The sequence below is a fragment of the Lithobates pipiens genome, unplaced genomic scaffold (genome assembly GCF_037356315.1).
Source record: "Lithobates pipiens isolate NorthernLeopardFrog02 unplaced genomic scaffold, aLitPip1_a1.2 Scaffold_35, whole genome shotgun sequence".
NCBI lineage: Eukaryota > Metazoa > Chordata > Amphibia > Anura > Ranidae > Lithobates > Lithobates pipiens.
In genome coordinates this window covers 4,892,402-4,912,487 of record NW_027507811.1, presented here as the reverse complement: position 1 = coordinate 4,912,487, position 20,086 = coordinate 4,892,402, and the positions used below count along the sequence as shown (strand labels likewise).

General features: G+C 50.4%; 2 protein-coding genes across 2 annotated transcripts in view; one reads left to right on the top strand and one right to left on the bottom strand.

Moving 5' to 3' along the window:
• LOC143955908 (uncharacterized) overlaps positions 1 to 20,086 on the bottom strand; it is an 865,587-nt gene that overhangs the window by 785,444 nt on the left and 60,057 nt on the right. The gene's annotated exons all lie outside the window — the stretch shown is intronic.
• The window catches only part of LOC143955348 (uncharacterized), a 316,606-nt gene that overhangs the window by 269,649 nt on the left and 26,871 nt on the right, over positions 1 to 20,086 (top strand). The window contains 2 exon segments of the mRNA XM_077465415.1: positions 1,769 to 1,886; positions 3,614 to 3,835. Of these exon segments, the coding sequence (XP_077321541.1) occupies positions 1,769 to 1,886; positions 3,614 to 3,835 (340 nt within the window).

Here is a 20,086-nt window from a genome sequence, read left to right as displayed (position 1 = left end):
CAAACGATCACAGCAAAGAGTCCACACCAGCATGAGACAACACACAATATTTGCAATATTTCAGTGTGGCTGTACAGTGTGTCTAAATAGCACAGATCATAGTGGGGTTCTCAGTCACCCTGTGCCCCTAATGGACGCAGGGTGATTTATCAATGTGCACATTAGTACCTTTTGTGGTGTAAACTCTTGCAAGAGGTCTGTTTTCTCACATCGTCTTCCAGGACGAAACACGTTATCCCCACCACTTACCGTAAATGCTTCCTTTGACCAGAACCAGCACTATCTAAGACCCTTTAGCCTACCCAATCACCAGCCGTAACTCAGTGTAAGGTGAACAACAACTTTAAAACTCCTTTATTCAAGCACATGTTACCAGAGATATACAACTTAGAGACATCCCCCCACCACCACCACCCTTGGATTCAGGGCGGGGTAAATTGTCCAATCACAATAGACACACAGGTCAGGTTCAAACCTCTCATCAGTAAACGGTCTTATCAACAGGGAGAGCTGTTGGAGGAATTCGCTTTCATTACTCTCACAGCTAATCTACATACACATCCCATAATATCCAAGGCAGACAGACACAATAGAACACTGGAATACAGCCACACCCCAAACGATCACAGCAAAGAGTCCACACCAGCATGAGACAACACACAATATATACAACATTCCAGTGCGGCTGTATAGTGGGGTTCTCAGTCACCCTGTTCCCCTAATGGACGCAGGGTGATTTACACAGAAGAGGGGCCAAGGGAGCTGGACACGGAGTCTCCAGAGCTCTCCAGGGTATGCTGAGTTCCACAAACTGTGGAGGAATGTAATGTACGTAATGATAATCGGAAAAATGCCTATTTTCTTATGTGTATACATGTTTCTATGCAATTCATTATATAGTATACAGATTAGCTTTGTTTCGGGACTAAGATGGCGCCTGCACCCTACCGCCCCCCGCATTAGAAGTATGAGGAAGTGAAGAGGGAACAAGCTTCAGCCAAGCCTCCAATCAAGTTTCTGCATACTTCCTGTATTTCAGCCAATAAGATGTGCCTTGTAGACTGCTGACCACAATTACATAGTAGTGACGTATAACTTTATTGCTCTTTGTGTATAAAACATTGGGCACCGCCCTGCAATAAACAGTTAAGGGGGTTGTAAAGGTAAAAACTTTTTTCACCTTAATGCATTCTATGCATTAAGGTGAAAAAACATCTGACAATACTGCCCCCCCAGCCCCCCGTTATACTTACCTGACCCCTCGAAAGTTCCCGCGCTCGTCCCCGACATCCTCTCCACCAATCAGCCTGGCCGCTGATTAGTTACAGTGGATGGATTGAAAGCAGCGCAGCCATTGGCTCGCGCTGCTGTCAATCACATCCAATGACGGGGGGCGGGGCCGAGTGATACAGCGAGCGGCTATAGCCGCCGGCTGTATCACGGGAGCGAGCCCGCAAGCACTCCACATCATGCGAAGGAGCTCTCGTGAAGTTGTGGAGTCCCTGCGGGAGGGAGCCGAGACAGCCGCCGAGGGACCCCAGAAGACCAGGTTCGGGGCCACTCTGTGCAAAACGAGCTGCACAGTGGAGGTAAGTATAACATGTTTGTTATTTAAAAAAATAAATAAAATTAATTTACAAACCCCTTTAAGGAAGTAATGGAACTGAGCAGACGTGTCGGTGTGATTGCTCCCGGCATGCACGCACACCTTCACTTTATCATTAGGAACATCAGCAGATATCTAACCTTGAACCCCCTTGAGGTTCAGATCCTCCACACCTGGCGCCGACAACGTGGGGCCCCCAGGCTTCGACCTAAGGGAGACCACGACCCAGGGACTGAGTGGCTGGCTGAGACAGACCAAGAGGACCTGCGCAACGCTCACAGTACGGTAAGCATATTTATACTTACCACTGTACGACTTGTTTCTGTCTGGTCTGGTCACTGGTCTTGTTGGCTCCTGGAGGTTGTCCAGAGGCAGGTAACTTTTATTCCTCGCATGGGGCTGTTTTAACTTACCTGCCACTGGATCTCTCCTGACTGTGTGTCAGGTCACCTTGAGGCCAGGTGACAGATGCACACCGTTGGGATTAGGAGTGCACCGCAAGGTTGTGGACCCTAGGGCTGACTGCTGCTGACGGAGGTCAAGGTGATAGGAAGGCAGGGCTGCCAGAACACCAAGATGGATCCCAGCGGGGATAGAGCGTAAGATTCCCTGGGCCGCGGAGCCTAAGAACCAGCAGGTGTTCACCAGAGCCTCGAGTGGTGAGGATGGACTTGGCTGCAACTGGCTCCAGGTCGCGACCCCCAGGGTCCCCCAGCTCACACCCACAGTAGGCAACAGGAGGATAGGGATGGTGAGGGACAAAGCCAAGGTCGGGGCCACAAGCAGACAGGAATAGTCGGGGACACGCCAAAAGGTCAGGATCACAGGTAAACAGGGATGGTCAAGGACACGCCAAAGTCGGTAACGGAATAACAGCAGAGCACACGGCAGGTAACAGGAAGCTAACAAACAATCAGCAGGGTTGGCCTGCAGTGCACAGGTTAATATAGAGCTCTCTGATAGGAGCTAGGGTGGAGCCATGCCAGAGGATGGATATAAAAGCAGTCAGGTGAGGGTCGGCTGGTCTCTAGAAATGGACACATGGAGACAGGTAAGCAGACGAACTCTATTGCATAACCATGACACTGTGTATTATTTGTTCAGTGTCTGTCATCCTGAAAGTACAATTGCGATTGAGTGTCCTGACTCAGGTGAGCCGTTGGTCCCCTGGGAAGATGGAACCTTGCAACAAGCGTCTATGGATGTTGTGACTCGGGGTTGACAGTTTGAGAGAACCCTGAGGTTTTAGCTCAGCTGCTGAGGCTTCGCGGTGCAAAGGGCGGCAGGTGAAAGGTCATGTCCTAAATGTGTATGTGGATTAATGTCCACAAAGTTCGGAATCAGGCGAACAGCCCATGTTAGAGTCGAACACCGAGCTCATCCCTATTCCTCACAGTGCTAGGAGCCCCCACCCTTGGATTCCTGTGTAGAACGGAGCAGTGCAGGAGGGATATTAACACATTAGTTCTGCCCCTGAAGCCGTCAGCGGAGACTATGGCGAAAATAACCAAGCCAGAGAAGGGAATGCTAGCATGTGATATTGTGAAGAGGAGAGAAGGTGACCAAGTAGTTAAAAAGTTGTTCAAAGTAGCGAAAGTACGTGATTTGAAAGACTGTGCTGGCAGACTGCAGCTGGAGGAGTGGCGTGTAATGATAAAAGAACAGAGAGGAATCCCGTGTGATAATGGTTTGCTGGATGTGGCGGAGGCTTGGTACAGAACGGTAAAGCATTGCACAGAGACCAGTCTCGGTTACCAGAAGGGGCACCGGTGATGTATGTCGATTTTACCCCATCACAAGCAGCGGCCTTAGTGACAAGTCAGCCTGACCCTGAGACACAGCCAATGCCCTTCTACCGCAGGATAGTGTAGATACAAGTAACTTACTCAGCTGTCTGGAGAGACTTGGTCAGCCTATGCCAAATTAAAGCAGGGCAAGTCTTTCGACCGGTCATGCAAGCGGCCTTCAGTGATGCCTGCCTGATAAGTGCCACTTCCTATACCTCAGGTGTGGAGTTCTGTGCCCAACTCCGCGACTGGGCAAAGGAGACATTGGTGGATCAGACTACCCCAATCCAAGATATTACCCAAGATAAAGGGGAGTCTGTGGAGAAGTATCATGCAAGACTCATACATGCCTTTGATGATCTGGGCTTCTACCACTATGAAAAGGCACACACACATGTTATCAACTGTTTTTGTCTCAGGACTCAGGGAGGATACACAGGAAGTACTTGACAGAATCCCTGCTTGCCTATGGTCTACAGGACTGGAACACATCGGTCACTTAAAAGTGCCACCAGTTTCAGTTAAGCTCAAAGAGGTCGCATCATTGCCCCGGAAACTAGTGATCTATCTTTTATAATAGAGCTTGCAGTCAGTAGTGTTAGGAGATAGTGCGTGCTGTCTGCGTGCTCTGTACCCAGTACATACCGCTATATCCACCTACATAGCTGTTCTCTATTTGAGCCCACTTGCCATCTGCAGGAGTTATTGGAAGTTGTGTGTGCCTCCAGCATAGCACAGTATACATCTGTATATACCCCTTTATCTCTGGTGTTCTATAATAAAGGCATCTGCAGGAGTTAGTGGGTGTTCTGTGCCTCTAGCACAATATACACTACCCAACTGCTTTTTTACCCAACTCCCTTCAGGCCATTACCATGTCTGGAAGGCCAGCAAGGAGAGGCAGACAGGCGCGAGCTGATAAAAGAGGGCAAGCAGGCTCTGTGTCTAGAGACAACAGTGCTGGTCGTGGACGCGGTGCATTGTCATCAGCACGTGGCCATGGGACACGCTTGTCCTTCTTTTCGGCAGCTGGACATGTTGAACCGCAACATGCCAACGACTTGGTAGAGTGGATGACCAAGCCCTCTTCATCCTCCTCATCCTCTCTCACCCAGTCTCAGGGTACTAGCAAAGCAGCTGCCAACACATCGTCTTCCCTCCTCTCAATGTCATCATCAGTGACTCCTTCCCTAGACCCACCACGTCCTCCTGAGGAGTCTCCTGAACTCTTTGAGCACAGTGTTGGGTACATGCTCCAGGAGGATGCCCAGTGTTTTGTGGGCTCTGATGATGACACTCAGCTAGAGGAAGGCAGTAGCGTGAGCGCAGAGAGAGGGGATGCTCAAGAAGGACAGCAATCTGGCAGTCATGTTCCACAAGCTGCAGCATACTGCCAGGTTTGCTACAGCAATGAAGAGGGAGGGGATGATGAGGGCACTGACTCCACGTGGGTGCCTGGAAGGAGAGAGGAGGAGGAGGAGGCACATGTCCAACGAGGCAGGATGCCCTCCGGGGGCCAGCTTAGGGGCAGTACACCGACTGAATCACACCGCAGAGCTCCGCCTGTGCAGAGAGCTGCCTCTGCGCGTTATTCTAAAAGTTCTTTGGTGTGGGCCTTTTTTGAGACGAGTGCATCAGATCGCACCGCTGCTATTTGCAACATATGTCTCAAGCGTATCTCACGTGGCCAAAACATCAGCCGCTTGGGCACCACATGCTTGACCAGACATATGTTGACCTGCCATGCAGCTCGTTGGCAAGCGTACCTCAAAGACCCACAGCAAAGAACAAAGCGGACCTCTCCTTGCTCCTCATCAGCTGGCATCTCCAACCCCACTTGACCTTCAGTCCTCTCTGAAACCTGCTCTGAGAGGAATGAAGGTGTAGAATTAGGTGTGTCACAGCCAAGTGCTTCCGGGAACTCTGCTAGCGGTACACCCACGTCCGATTATAGCAGGCAAATGTCCCTGCCCCAGCTGCTGGACCGGCGAAAGAAGTTTACTCCCAGCCATCCACATGCCCAGCGGTTGAATGCTAGCTTGGCTAAATCGCTAGCACTTCAACTGCTGCCTTTTCAGTTGGTAGACTCGGCCCCCTTCCGTGAGTTTGTACAATGTGCGGTTCCTCAGTGGCAGGTCCCCAAACACCACTTTTTCTCACGGAAGGCGATTCCGGCTCTCTACCGGCATGTGGAAGGCAATGTCCTTGCCTCGCTGGACAGGGCGGTCAGCGGTAAGGTGCATATTACCGCTGACTCATGGTCCAGCAGGCATGGACAGGGACGTTACCTGTCTTTCACGGCCCATTGGGTCACTCTTCTGGCAGCTGGGAAGGATGCAGGACAAGGTGCAGTAGTGTTGGAGGTTGTTCCGCCACCACGCCTCCAAAATGCTACTATTGGTTGTGACACACCTCTCTCCTCCACCCCCTCCTCTTCTTCTTCCTCCATGGCCTCTTCCAGTGCTCTGTCCTCAGAACCAGCGGTGCTCCGTAGGCGTTCCAGGGGCTACGCAAGTACGCAGGCAAAACGATGCCATGCCGTGCTTGCGCTGGTTTGTTTGGGGGACAGGAGCCACACTGGGGCGGATGTTTTGTCAGCTCTGCAGGGGCAGGCCGAGAGATGGTTGACGCCATGCCAGCTTAAGCCAGGAATGGTGGTTTGCGACAATGGCACCAACCTCCTCTCCGCCCTCCGACAGGGACAACTGACCCATGTGCCCTGTGTAGCTCACGTCCTTAACCTGGTGGTGCAGCGGTTCTTGGGTAGGTACCCCGGCTTACAGGATGTCCTGAAGCAGGCCAGGAAAGTCTGTGTGCATTTCCGCCGATCATTTAATGCCTGTGCTCGGCTGGCTGAGCTCCAAAAGGAGTTGACCCTGCCCAAGAACCGCCTTATATGTGACATGCCCACCAGATGGAACTCAACATTGGCCATGCTGCAGCGGCTGCACACGCAGCAGAGGGCCATCAATGAGTACCTGTGCGACTACGGCACCAGGACAGGGTAGGGGAGCTTGGTTTTTTTTCTCACCACGCCAGTGGGGCATGATCAGGGATGCATGCACTGTCCTGTCACCGTTTGAGGAGGCCACAAGGATGGTGAGCAGTGACAGTGCATGCATCAGTGACACTGTACCTCTTGTCCACCTCTTGGAGCATACACTGCGTGGAATAATGGACAGGGCACTTGAGGTAGAACAGAGGCAGGAAGAGGAGGACTTCCTTGCCTCTCAAGGCCCCCTTTATCCAGACAGTGTTCCTGCTGTGCCACCCATCACACAGGATGAGGAGGAGGAAGAGGAGGAGGAGGATGATTGTGTCAGCATGGAGGTGGAGGCTGGCACTCAGCATCAGCAGCAGCAGTCTTATAGGGATGATTTACAGTCCCAAGAAACACGTGGACTTGTACGTGGCTGGGAGGAGGTAGCTGCGGATCATGTTGTCCTTAGTGACCCAGAGGACTCCGGACCGAATGCCTCAGCTAACCTACGCTGCATGGCCTCCCTGATCCTGCAAAGGCTGCGGAAGGATCCTCGTATTCTTCGGATCAAGGAGAGGGACCATTACTGGCTGGCCACTCTCCTTGATCCACGGTACAAGGGTAAGGTTGCCGACCTTATCTTGCCATCGCAGAGGGAGCAGAGGATGAGACATCTCCGGGAGGCCTTGCAGAAAGGTCTGTGCAACGCGTTCCCAGAGACTGGGAGGTTACAAACTCCTGGTCCTGGACAACGTGTTGCTGAGGCATCGGTCAGAAGGAGCGGTGGAGAAGGTGGCCGTCTGACTGATGCTTTCAGACAATTTTTTAGTCCGCAGCCCCAAGGTATGATCGGTTCCAGCACCCATCGCCAGCGTCTGATTTACATGGTGCAGGAATACCTAGGGGCAAGGTCAGACTTGGACACCTTTCCCACCGAAAATCCTCTGGCTTACTGGGTCTTGAGGATGGATCACTGGCCAGAGCTTGCACAGTATGCAATTGAGCTACTGGCCTGTCCTGCATCCAGCGTTCTTTCGGGATCACACCTTCAGTGCTGCTGGTGGCTTTGTTACCGATCACAGGGTGCGCCTGTCCACTGAATCAGTTGATCGACTGACCTTCATCAAGATGAATCAGTCTTGGATCACCCACAGCTACCAAGCACCTGAAGCTGATGTAACAGAATAATTTTTTTTGAAATATCACATCCCTTCAAGACTGCCTATGCTGATGCTGAGTGACTGTCCTGTTATGTTGATTGTCTATCCTCTTCCTCCTCCGCTGATATGTTGGAAGAACATTTCTGGTTCTGGTTGATGCCATCAGCCCAATTTTTCTGCCCCTGTTTAACAGGGGCGTTTAAGTACAATTTTTGATGCAATGCTTTGCAGCAGGGCTAATTCCTGCAATCAAACTAGAGTATATGGCAGAGGTTGCAGTGTGGTGGCACCAGCACCAGTGCCTAAGGCCCAATTTTTCTGCCCCTGTTTAACAGGGGCGTTTAATTACAATTTTTGATGCAATGCTTTGCAGCAGGGCTAATTCCTGCAATAAAACTAGAGTATATGGCAGAGGTTGCAGTGTGGTGGCACCAGCACCAGTGCCTAAGGCCCAATTTTTCTGCCCCTGTTTAACAGGGGCGTTTAAGTACAATTTTTGATGCAATGCTTTGCAGCAGGGCTAATTCCTGCAATAAAACTAGAGTATATGGGAGAGGTTGCAGTGTGGTGGCACCAGCAGCAGTGCCTAAGGCCAAATTTTTCTGCCCCTGTTTAACAGGGACATGTAATTACAATTCCTGTGCCCACCGAGAGTAACTGTGAGGACTTATAGTGTTGTGGCACCAGCACTAGTGATGGACGAACTTCCGACGGGACGTTTCGCGAACGCGAAACGCGAACGGACACAAACGTTCGCGAAAACGACCGTTCGCCGCGGGCTCCATTGACTTCAATGGGAGGCGAATTTCGCAAACCTTTAGGTCGAATTTGCGGCCACGGGGTAATTATTAGGGGGTAGCACGTAGTCCCACCACCTGGACAATAGCATAATACATGTATGAGGTGAATTTGGGATCGATAACTACAAGCATTTTTTTTTTATTTGGGAAATTGTTCTGACAATTCAGGACTATGGAGCTAATGAAGGCAATGGAGGAGAGGGAAGGTCAGGGACCAGGGTAGGCAAACAAGAGGGTGCAGGAGATACAGAGCACTGACAGCAGCACCGTAATACAGAGCACTGACATCAGCACCGTGACATACAGCGCTGACAGCAGCTCCGTGACATACAGCGCTGACAGCAGCTCCGTGACATACAGCGCTGACAGCAGCTCCGTGACATACAGCGCTGACAGCAGCTCCGTGACATACAGCGCTGACAGCAGCTCCGTGACATACAGCGCTGACAGCAGCACCGTGACATACAGCGCTGACAGCAGCTCCGTGACATACAGCGCTGACAGCAGCTCCGTGACATACAGCGCTGACAGCAGCTCCGTGACATACAGCACTGACAGCAGCTCCGTGACATACAGCGCTGACAGCAGCTCCGTGACATACAGCGCTGACAGCAGCACCGTGACATACAGCGCTGACAGCAGCTCCGTGACATACAGCGCTGACAGCAGCTCCGTGACATACAGCGCTGACAGCAGCTCCGTGACATACAGCGCTGACAGCAGCTCCGTGACATACAGCGCTGACAGCAGCTCCGTGACATACAGCGCTGACAGCAGCTCCGTGACATACAGCGCTGACAGCAGCTCCGTGACATACAGCGCTGACAGCAGCTCCGTGACATACAGCGCTGACAGCAGCTCCGTGACATACAGCGCTGACAGCAGCACCGTAAGCAGCCCCAGGAGGAAGTCAGCACAGCACAGGGATGGTGTGATCCCCTCATAATAAGAACCCCCAGGAGGAAGTCAGCACAGCACAGGGATGGTGGGAGCCCCTCATAATAAGAACACCCAGGAGGAAGTCAGCACAGCACAGGGATGGTGGGAACCCCTCATAATAAGCAGCCCCAGTAGAAATATGACACCGCTCAACCTCTTCAAAGAGGAGGGTAGGGGCATATAGTACGGTGTGCTTTTTTGGGTCAGGGAAGTGAGCCAAATGAATTAAGAAGGTCTGTGTGCTTGATTCCAAAAATTGTTTATAGACATATACATGGTCTACTGATCACATGTGTTGAATTCCTCCGAGATCCATGCCTCATTCATTTTTAGAAATGTGAGGTAGTTAACACTGTGGTGAGCTAGGCGAGTACGCTTATCGGTCACAATCCCCCCTGCTGCGCTGAACGTCCTTTCGGACAGGACACTGGATGAGGGGCAAGCCAACAGTTCGATTGCAAATTGGGCAAGCTCTGGCCAGAGGTCAAGCCTGCCCACCCAGTAGTCTAGGGGTTCATCACTCCTCAGAGCGTCCACATCGGCCGTTAACCCAATGTAGTCGGACACCTGACGGTCTAGGCGTTCCCTGATGCTGGATCCGGATGACACCTGTCGATGGGTCGGCTGAAAGAATGACCTCATATCCGAAGTCACCAACACATCTTCAAACCGGCCTCTTCTTGCAGGCGCTGTTGGATTGGTACCCGCAAATCCTTCTCTGGGAGTGGGAATTGCTCCTCTGCCAGCGCACGCAAAAGCAGAATGCAGCATTTCTCGAAGCAAGGCCTGGAAGTGCTGCATTCTGACAGCCCTCTGCGACGGCGGTAACATTTCCGCCATTTTGTGTTTGTACCGGGGGTCTAAGTACGTTGCCACCCAGTACTGGTCCTTGACCCTCATGCTTTTTATACGGGGGTCCCTATTAAAACACTGGAGCATGAAGGCCCCCATTTGCACTAAAGTGGAAGCGGTGTGGTGGCCTGGCTCCTGCTCATCATCCAGGATAATGTCGTCCTCTTCATTCTCCTCTCCCCATCCTCGCACAACAGGGATCCCAGAAAGGTTTAAAGCATGCTCTTCTTGCTCCTGCTCATCCGCCCCGGCACCATCCTCCTCTGACTCCTCATCAGACTCCTGTTGTTGACTTGTCTCAGATAGAGTAGCCCCCCCTGGGAATTCATCCAGCATTGCGACTTCCTCATCTTCCCGCTCCTGCTCCTCCACAGCCTGATCAATGACACGACGCAATGCACGCTCCAGAAAGAAGGCATAAGGTACCATGTCACTGATGGCGCCATGGCTGCGACTGACCAGTTTGGTGATCTCCTCAAATGGCCGCAGAAGTCTGCATGTGTCGCGCATGAGCAGCCACTGGCGCGGTGAAAAAAAACCCAGCTCCCCAGAACCGTTTCTTTCGCAGAGTTCATACAGGTAGACGTTAACTGCACGTTTCTGCTGGAGCAGCCTATCAAGCATATAGAAGGTTGAGTTCCATCGCGTCGGGCAATCGCAAATAAGACGTCTGACCGGCAGATGGTGTCGCCGCTGAATGTCAGCAAGGCGAGCCATGGCCGTGTAAGATCTTCTGAAATGGGCCGAGATTTTCCTTGCCTGCCGCAAGATGTCCTGGACCCCAGGGTATTTGACAAGGAATCGCTGCACGACCAAGTTTAAGACGTGTGCCATGCACGGCACGTGCGTGATTTTGCCCTGTTTCAATGCGCTAAGCAGATTGGCACCGTTGTCACACACCACTTTACCAACTGTCAAATTGAGCGGTGTTAGCCACTCATCTGCCTGTGAACGCAAAGCTGAAAGGAGTGCCGGGCCAGTGTGGCTCTTTGCTTCCAGGCACAACAGACGCAGCACGGCATGGCAACGTCTCACCTGGCATGTGGAATAGGTTCTGGGGAGCTTGGGCGGTGCAGTGGAAGAGACGCTAGCAGCGGAAAAGGAGGAGGCAGCTGAGGAGGAGAGGGAGGAGGATGGAGTAGGAGGAGGAGAAGAAGAGTCAGGCCTGCATGCAATCCGTGGCGGTAAAACCAAATCTACACGGGTGCCACGGGTTACATGCTTGACGGCCGTCAGAAGGTTCACCCAGTGGGCAGTAAAACTGATATACCTTCCCTGCCCGTGTTTGCTAGACCACGTGTCTGTGGTCAGATGTATCTTGGCACCGACACTGTGTGCCAGAGATACATTCACTTGCCGCTGAACATGGCCATATAGCTCTGGGATGCCCTTCTCTGAGAAATACTTCCTTCCTGGGACCTTCCATTGTGGTGTTCCAATGGCCACAAATTTGCGAAAGGCCTCCGAGTCCACCAGTTTATATGGCAGTAGTTGGCGGGCTATGAGTTCTGACAAGCCAGCCGCCAACCGTTGGGCAAGAGGGTTATCCGGCGTCATCATTTTTTTACGCTCAAACATTAGGCCCACGGAAGCCTGCCTTTTTGCAGAAAAATGTGAGCTTGGCGTGATGGAAGGTGGAGTGGAGGACAATTGTGAGGAGAGAGGAGAAGGAGAAGTAGAAGACGAGGCTGGACGGTGAGAGCCTGCAGTGTGGCTTTGTGTGTTCCGTTGCTCCCACTGGGCTCGGTGATGGCTGCTCATGTGCCTTCTTAAGGCGGTCGTCCCTAGGTGAGTATTGGGCTTACCGCGACTAACGCGTTGACTGCAAAGATTGCAGATGGCAACGCTATTGTCAGCAGCGGACACGTTAAAAAAAGCCCACACTGCGGAGCCATGTGCCGGTGTCCTGGGAGCGCCAGATGTGACCGTACATGGTCGATGACTCGCTCCTGATACATTTGCAGTCTGCTTTGTCCCTGCTGTGCAATGTAAGTCATTGCTGCTTCTCCTCCCTATCTGCTGGTCCATATCTCCCTCTGAACTCCCCTCCTCTTCCTCTCTTGTGGGCACCCACGTGACATCACTAGACACGTCATCATCAACGTCACCTTCCCCACCGCTATAAGTAGAGTAGGCAGCAACACCGGGGACCAACCTCCTCCTTGGGCTGATCTGGGTACTGGCGTCAGACTGCTGAGTAGCGCTTGTTGCTACCTCCTCTTCCTGATCCAATACCAAGAGTGGCTGCGCATCAGAAATGTCCTCTTGATATGGATCGGAAAATAATTCCAGTGACTCAAGCGGAAGGTATGTGGTGGTGGTGGTGGTGGTCGTGTTGTTGGTGGTAGTGTCTTTGGGGGTGCACATAGCAGAGAGTGAAGAAGAGGGTGCAGATCGAGAGGATGAGGAGGGTGCAGAAGAGTAAGGCTGAGCGAGCCACTCAACCAAGTCTGGTGCATCCTTTAAAGTAATTGAACGCACCTTCTGCAACTTCCCACTTTGGCTCAAGCCTGTTGCTCCTGCCCTACCCCTACCACCCCTGCGGAAGGGCCTGCCTCTTCCTCTGCATGTCATTTTTTAAATGACCCTGTGACAAAACTCTTAGTCCCTATACCGCTGAAGGACTGCTGCAGTATAGGTGAGCGGTCAGCAGTGGTGCACGTCAACCCTATCTATTGTGGACCTATAGCGGTCCTTACAGAACAGCAGACTGTACCGCACTCAAGCCTATGTACCGTAGCACCCTATACCAAGTTACCAGTCCTTATAAGAACTTTTGTGGACCAAGCAGGTTGTGTATTAGTGTTTAGCAGACTGTACGTCAGTCCCTATACCGCTGAAGGACTGCTGCAGTATAGGGCAGCGGTCAGCAGTGGTGCACGTCAACCCTATCTATTGTGGACCGATAGCGGTCCTTACAGAACAGCAGACTGTACCGCACTCAAGCCTATGTACCGTAGCACCCTATACCAAGTTACCAGTCCTTATAAGAACTTTTGTGGACCAAGCAGGTTGTGTATTAGTGTTTAGCAGACTGTACGTCAGTCCCTATACCGCTGAAGGACTGCTGCAGTATAGGGCAGCGGTCAGCAGTGGTGCACGTCAACCCTATCTATTGTGGACCGATAGCGGTCCTTACAGAACAGCAGACTGTACCGCACTCAAGCCTATGTACCGTAGCACCCTATACCAAGTTACCAGTCCTTATAAGAACTTTTGTGGAACAAGCAGGTTGTGTGTTAGTGATTAGCAGACTGTACGTCAGTCCCTATACCGCTGAAGGACTGCTGCAGTATAGGTGAGCGGTCAGCAGTGGTGCACGTCAACCCTATCTATTGTGGACCGATAGCGGTCCTTACAGAACAGCAGACTGTACCGCACTCAAGCCTATGTACCGTAGCACCCTATACCAAGTTACCAGTCCTTATAAGAACTTTTGTGGACCAAGCAGGTTGTGTATTAGTGTTTAGCAGACTGTACGTCAGTCCCTATACCGCTGAAGGACTGCTGCAGTATAGGGCAGCGGTCAGCAGTGGTGCACGTCAACCCTATCTATTGTGGACCGATAGCGGTCCTTACAGAACAGCAGACTGTACCGCACTCAAGCCTATGTACCGTAGCACCCTATACCAAGTTACCAGTCCTTATAAGAACTTTTGTGGAACAAGCAGGTTGTGTGTTAGTGATTAGCAGACTGTACGTCAGTCCCTATACCGCTGAAGGACTGCTGCAGTATAGGGCAGCGGTCAGCAGTGGTGCACGTCAACCCTATCTATTGTGGACCGATAGCGGTCCTTACAGAACAGCAGACTGTACCGCACTCAAGCCTATGTACCGTAGCACCCTATACCAAGTTACCAGTCCTTATAAGAACTTTTGTGGACCAAGCAGGTTGTGTGTTAGTGTTTAGCAGACTGTACGTCAGTCCCTATACCGCTGAAGGACTGCTGCAGTATAGGGCAGCGGTCAGCAGTGGTGCACGTCAACCCTATCTATTGTGGACCGATAGCGGTCCTTACAGAACAGCAGACTGTACCGCACTCAAGCCTATGTACCGTAGCACCCTATACCAAGTTACCAGTCCTTATAAGAACTTTTGTGGAACAAGCAGGTTGTGTGTTAGTGATTAGCAGACTGTACGTCAGTCCCTATACCGCTGAAGGACTGCTGCAGTATAGGTGAGCGGTCAGCAGTGGTGCACGTCAACCCTATCTATTGTGGACCGATAGCGGTCCTTACAGAACAGCAGACTGTACCGCACTCAAGCCTATGTACCGTAGCACCCTATACCAAGTTACCAGTCCTTATAAGAACTTTTGTGGACCAAGCAGGTTGTGTATTAGTGTTTAGCAGACTGTACGTCAGTCCCTATACCGCTGAAGGACTGCTGCAGTATAGGGCAGCGGTCAGCAGTGGTGCACGTCAACCCTATCTATTGTGGACCGATAGCGGTCCTTACAGAACAGCAGACTGTACCGCACTCAAGCCTATGTACCGTAGCACCCTATACCAAGTTACCAGTCCTTATAAGAACTTTTGTGGAACAAGCAGGTTGTGTGTTAGTGATTAGCAGACTGTACGTCAGTCCCTATACCGCTGAAGGACTGCTGCAGTATAGGTGAGCGGTCAGCAGTGGTGCACGTCAACCCTATCTATTGTGGACCGATAGCGGTCCTTACAGAACAGCAGACTGTACCGCACTCAAGCCTATGTACCGTAGCACCCTATACCAAGTTACCAGTCCTTATAAGAACTTTTGTGGACCAAGCAGGTTGTGTATTAGTGTTTAGCAGACTGTACGTCAGTCCCTATACCGCTGAAGGACTGCTGCAGTATAGGGCAGCGGTCAGCAGTGGTGCACGTCAACCCTATCTATTGTGGACCGATAGCGGTCCTTACAGAACAGCAGACTGTACCGCACTCAAGCCTATGTACCGTAGCACCCTATACCAAGTTACCAGTCCTTATAAGAACTTTTGTGGACCAAGCAGGTTGTGTGTTAGTGTTTAGCAGACTGTACGTCAGTCCCTATACCGCTGAAGGACTGCTGCAGTATAGGGCAGCGGTCAGCAGTGGTGCACGTCAACCCTATCTATTGTGGACCGATAGCGGTCCTTACAGAACAGCAGACTGTACCGCACTCAAGCCTATGTACCGTAGCACCCTATACCAAGTTACCAGTCCTTATAAGAACTTTTGTGGAACAAGCAGGTTGTGTGTTAGTGATTAGCAGACTGTACGTCAGTCCCTATACCGCTGAAGGACTGCTGCAGTATAGGTGAGCGGTCAGCAGTGGTGCACGTCAACCCTATCTATTGTGGACCGATAGCGGTCCTTACAGAACAGCAGACTGTACCGCACTCAAGCCTATGTACCGTAGCACCCTATACCAAGTTACCAGTCCTTATAAGAACTTTTGTGGACCAAGCAGGTTGTGTATTAGTGTTTAGCAGACTGTACGTCAGTCCCTATACCGCTGAAGGACTGCTGCAGTATAGGGCAGCGGTCAGCAGTGGTGCACGTCAACCCTATCTATTGTGGACCGATAGCGGTCCTTACAGAACAGCAGACTGTACCGCACTCAAGCCTATGTACCGTAGCACCCTATACCAAGTTACCAGTCCTTATAAGAACTTTTGTGGACCAAGCAGGTTGTGTATTAGTGTTTAGCAGACTGTACGTCAGTCCCTATACCGCTGAAGGACTGCTGCAGTATAGGGCAGCGGTCAGCAGTGGTGCACGTCAACCCTATCTATTGTGGACCGATAGCGGTCCTTACAGAACAGCAGACTGTACCGCACTCAAGCCTATGTACCGTAGCACCCTATACCAAGTTACCAGTCCTTATAAGAACTTTTGTGGAACAAGCAGGTTGTGTGTTAGTGATTAGCAGACTGTACGTCAGTCCCTATACCGCTGAAGGACTGCTGCAGTATAGGGCAGCGGTCAGCAGTGGTGCACGTCAACCCTATCTATTGTGGACCGATAGCGGTCCTTACAGAACAGCAGACTGTACCGCACTCAAGCCTATGTACCGTAGCACCCTATACCAAGTTACCAGTCCTTATAAGAACTTTTGTGGACCAAGCAGGTTGTGTATTAGTGTTTAGCAGACTGTACGTCAGTCCCTATACCGCTGAAGGACTGCTGCAGTATAGGGCAGCGGTCAGCAGTGGTGCACGTCAACCCTATCTATTGTGGACCGATAGCGGTCCTTACAGAACAGCAGACTGTACCGCACTCAAGCCTATGTACCGTAGCACCCTATACCAAGTTACCAGTCCTTATAAGAACTTTTGTGGACCAAGCAGGTTGTGTATTAGTGTTTAGCAGACTGTACGTCAGTCCCTATACCGCTGAAGGACTGCTGCAGTATAGGGCAGCGGTCAGCAGTGGTGCACGTCAACCCTATCTATTGTGGACCGATAGCGGTCCTTACAGAACAGCAGACTGTACCGCACTCAAGCCTATGTACCGTAGCACCCTATACCAAGTTACCAGTCCTTATAAGAACTTTTGTGGAACAAGCAGGTTGTGTGTTAGTGATTAGCAGACTGTACGTCAGTCCCTATACCGCTGAAGGACTGCTGCAGTATAGGGCAGCGGTCAGCAGTGGTGCACGTCAACCCTATCTATTGTGGACCGATAGCGGTCCTTACAGAACAGCAGACTGTACCGCACTCAAGCCTATGTACCGTAGCACCCTATACCAAGTTACCAGTCCTTATAAGAACTTTTGTGGAACAAGTGAGTTGTGAATGTTTAGCAGACTGCAGCAGAAGGGCAGCAGTCAAGTATAATATCCTTTCTATATTTGGAAGAAAGAATATTATACATGTACAAGCCTATTACTGTACCACTGATACCAGTCCTGAAAAGAACCTTTGTGGAACTAATAATAACAGCAAGTCTTTAAAATTACCCTCACTGCCTGACAACACTGCTTCCTTCCTGTCCCTATACAAATTGGCAAAAAAAGAGAACGATTAGTGGTTACTGGAACAGCTCTTTTGTGGACCTTGATAGTAACAGCTAATGATGATGATGATGATGATGATGATGAAAGACTAATCTGGCTGTCCCTGTAGCATACACCGTCCTTTCCCTTTCTCTAAACTAACAAAAGACACTCAGGCTGCTGCAAGAATCAGCAGCACAGCAAACCTATCAACACCTAACACCTATACCAGTCCTGAAAAGAACTTTTGTGTACCAAATAGCTAGTGGTTTATCTCTCCCTACTCCACACAGGAACCTGTCCCTATCGTAACAGAAGAAAGAATGTAAAATGGCCACCGGATCGGGTGTATTTATAGGTTAGGGGGAATGTACAAGTGTCCATGTGCTGTCATGTCTCAATTGGCTGTCCTGTATCACATGATAAACGTGTCACCAAAGGTTAAAGTTCTTGTATACATTAAACACGTAAGTCCGCCGCGGCGAACGACGGAAAAAGGCGTTCGAACGTGCGGACCGCGAATGTCGGAAATTCGCCGCGAAACGACCGCCGGGCGAACCGTTCGGCCATCACTAACCAGCACCACAACCACCAAAGGTCAATTTTTCTACCACTGTTCAACAATGGCATGTAATTACAATTCTTGATATAATCGTTCACAGCAGGGCGCTCCAGCGCCCACCAAGAGTCACTTTCAGGGCTTACAATGTTGTGGCAAAACCAACACCTTGTTCCGCCATTTCTGCAGAGCATATAGGGCAGGCCCCTACTTTCAAACATCCAATTTACAAACATCTCCTACTTGCAAACGGAAGGAGACAACAGCAAGTGAGATGAAAAAAGATGGACGACAAAACAAATTATACAGGGGTGATAACCCTTCCCTATGTTTTCCAAAAAGCTTAAAAATAGATTTTTTGACTGGAGCTACACTTTAAAAATATACCAGTTGAAAATTACAAACAGATTAAACTTAACACAACAAACCTACACAGTCCCTGTCTTGTTTGCACCGCCTGTATACTGCTGTTCTGAGTATATAGGGCCTGGGGGCCACACACATTTGCTTTTTTTAATATGGGTACGGGGTTCCCCTTAATATCCGTACAAGACCCAAAGGGGCTGGTAATAGGCAGGGAGGGCTACCCATGCCATTTTTCTCAATGATTTTCAACCATATTGCAGGAACCAGATATAACATTAAAACCGCAAGCAGTTTTAAATGGTGTTATTTCCGTTTAATGTCATTTTGTGCAGGGACTGTTCTAAACACGGGAAACACGTGGCACTTCACAGGCATACTACAGACACCCCCCAGGCACCATATTTACAGGAATATTTCACTTATTTTTTTTCACTTTAATCGTCATCAAAATCAGTGCTCCCGCCAAAACGGCCATTTTTAAAAACATTTTAGGCATTGACCCATGTCCCCTGGGGCAGGAGCCAGGTCCCCAAACCCTTTCTAGGACAGTATCTTGCATATTAGCCGTTAAAATTAGCACTTTTCATTTCGAACGTTCGAGTCCCATAGACTTCAATGGGGTTCTAACGTTCGTACGAATATGGGGTCCGTTCGAAAGTTCTGGTGCCAACCGAACCGGGGGGTGTTCGGCTCATCCCTAGTTGTGATGAACCCCTGTCCTCAACAAGTCTATGTCTGCCGTAAATACTATCTCTGTCCAGAACCAGCACTATCCAAGACCCTTTAGCCTAGAGGCGATTCAGTTCGCATTGTGCGCTATATAAGTATTTCATTCATTCATTCATTTAGCTCACCCAATCACCATCCATAGCTCAGTGTAGGGTGCAAAACATCAAATTCCCTTTATTCAAGCACATGTTGCAACAAAAACTGTCCAATCACAATAGGACACAGTTCAGGTGTATTAAAACTTCTCATCAGTAAACAGTCTTATAAGTAGGGAGAGCTGTTGGAGGAATTCACCCCCGGGAATCTGCAGTCACTATATCTGCTCCCCACAGGAGCCTGCAGTCACTATATCTGCTCTCCCCAGGACTCTGCATTCACTATATCTGGTCACCCCAGTAGCCTGCAGTCACTATATCTGCTCTCCCCAGGAGCCTGCAGTCACTATATCTGCTCTCCCCAGGACTCTGCATTCACTATATCTGGTCACCCCAGTAGCATGCAGTCACTATATCTGCTCTCCCCAGGAGCCTGCATTTACTATATCTAGTCACCCCAGGAGCCTGAAGTCACTATATCTGATGTCCCCAGGAGCCTGCAGTCACTATATCTGCTCTCCCCAGGACTCTGCATTTACTATATCTAGTCACCCCAGGAGCCTGCAGTCACTATATCTGCTCTCCCCAGGACTCTGCATTTACTATATCTAGTCACCCCAGGAGCCTGAAGTCACTATATCTGATGTCCCCAGGAGCCTGCAGTCACTATATCTGCTCTCCCCAGGACTCTGCATTTACTATATCTAGTCACCCCAGGAGCCTGCAGTCACTATATCTGGTCTCCCCAGGACTCTGCATTCATTATATCTGCCCTCCTTAGTCTCCCATAGTACACAGTACATGGAAATGCAATTATTTTAGAAAATGTAAACTGCTAAATACCTTTTAGCATCAGCAGTATATAGCAGTCTTGTTACTTCGAACGGTGTCTGGTTAAAGCTTGTAGGAGGAGTTTTTATTCTCCTCTGACTGTCCTATGAGGCTACAGGTCCCCTAACCCTCTGCCTGGACAGTCCTATTTGGCCCTGTGCTGATCACATGCACCCTCCCAAGAAAAAACAATATAATTATATCAGTGGTCAGTGTAGTAGTCCCTTACATTGGTGACCAATGGGAGAAGGACCCCTTTATATCTGCGATCGGTGTGGTGGTCCCTTACATTGGTGACTAATGGGAGAAGGACCCCCTTGTATCAGAGGTCAGTGTAGTGGTCCCTTACATTGGTGACCAATGGGAAAAGGACTCCCGTATATTAGTGGTCAGTGTAGTGGTCCCTTACATTGGTGACCAATGG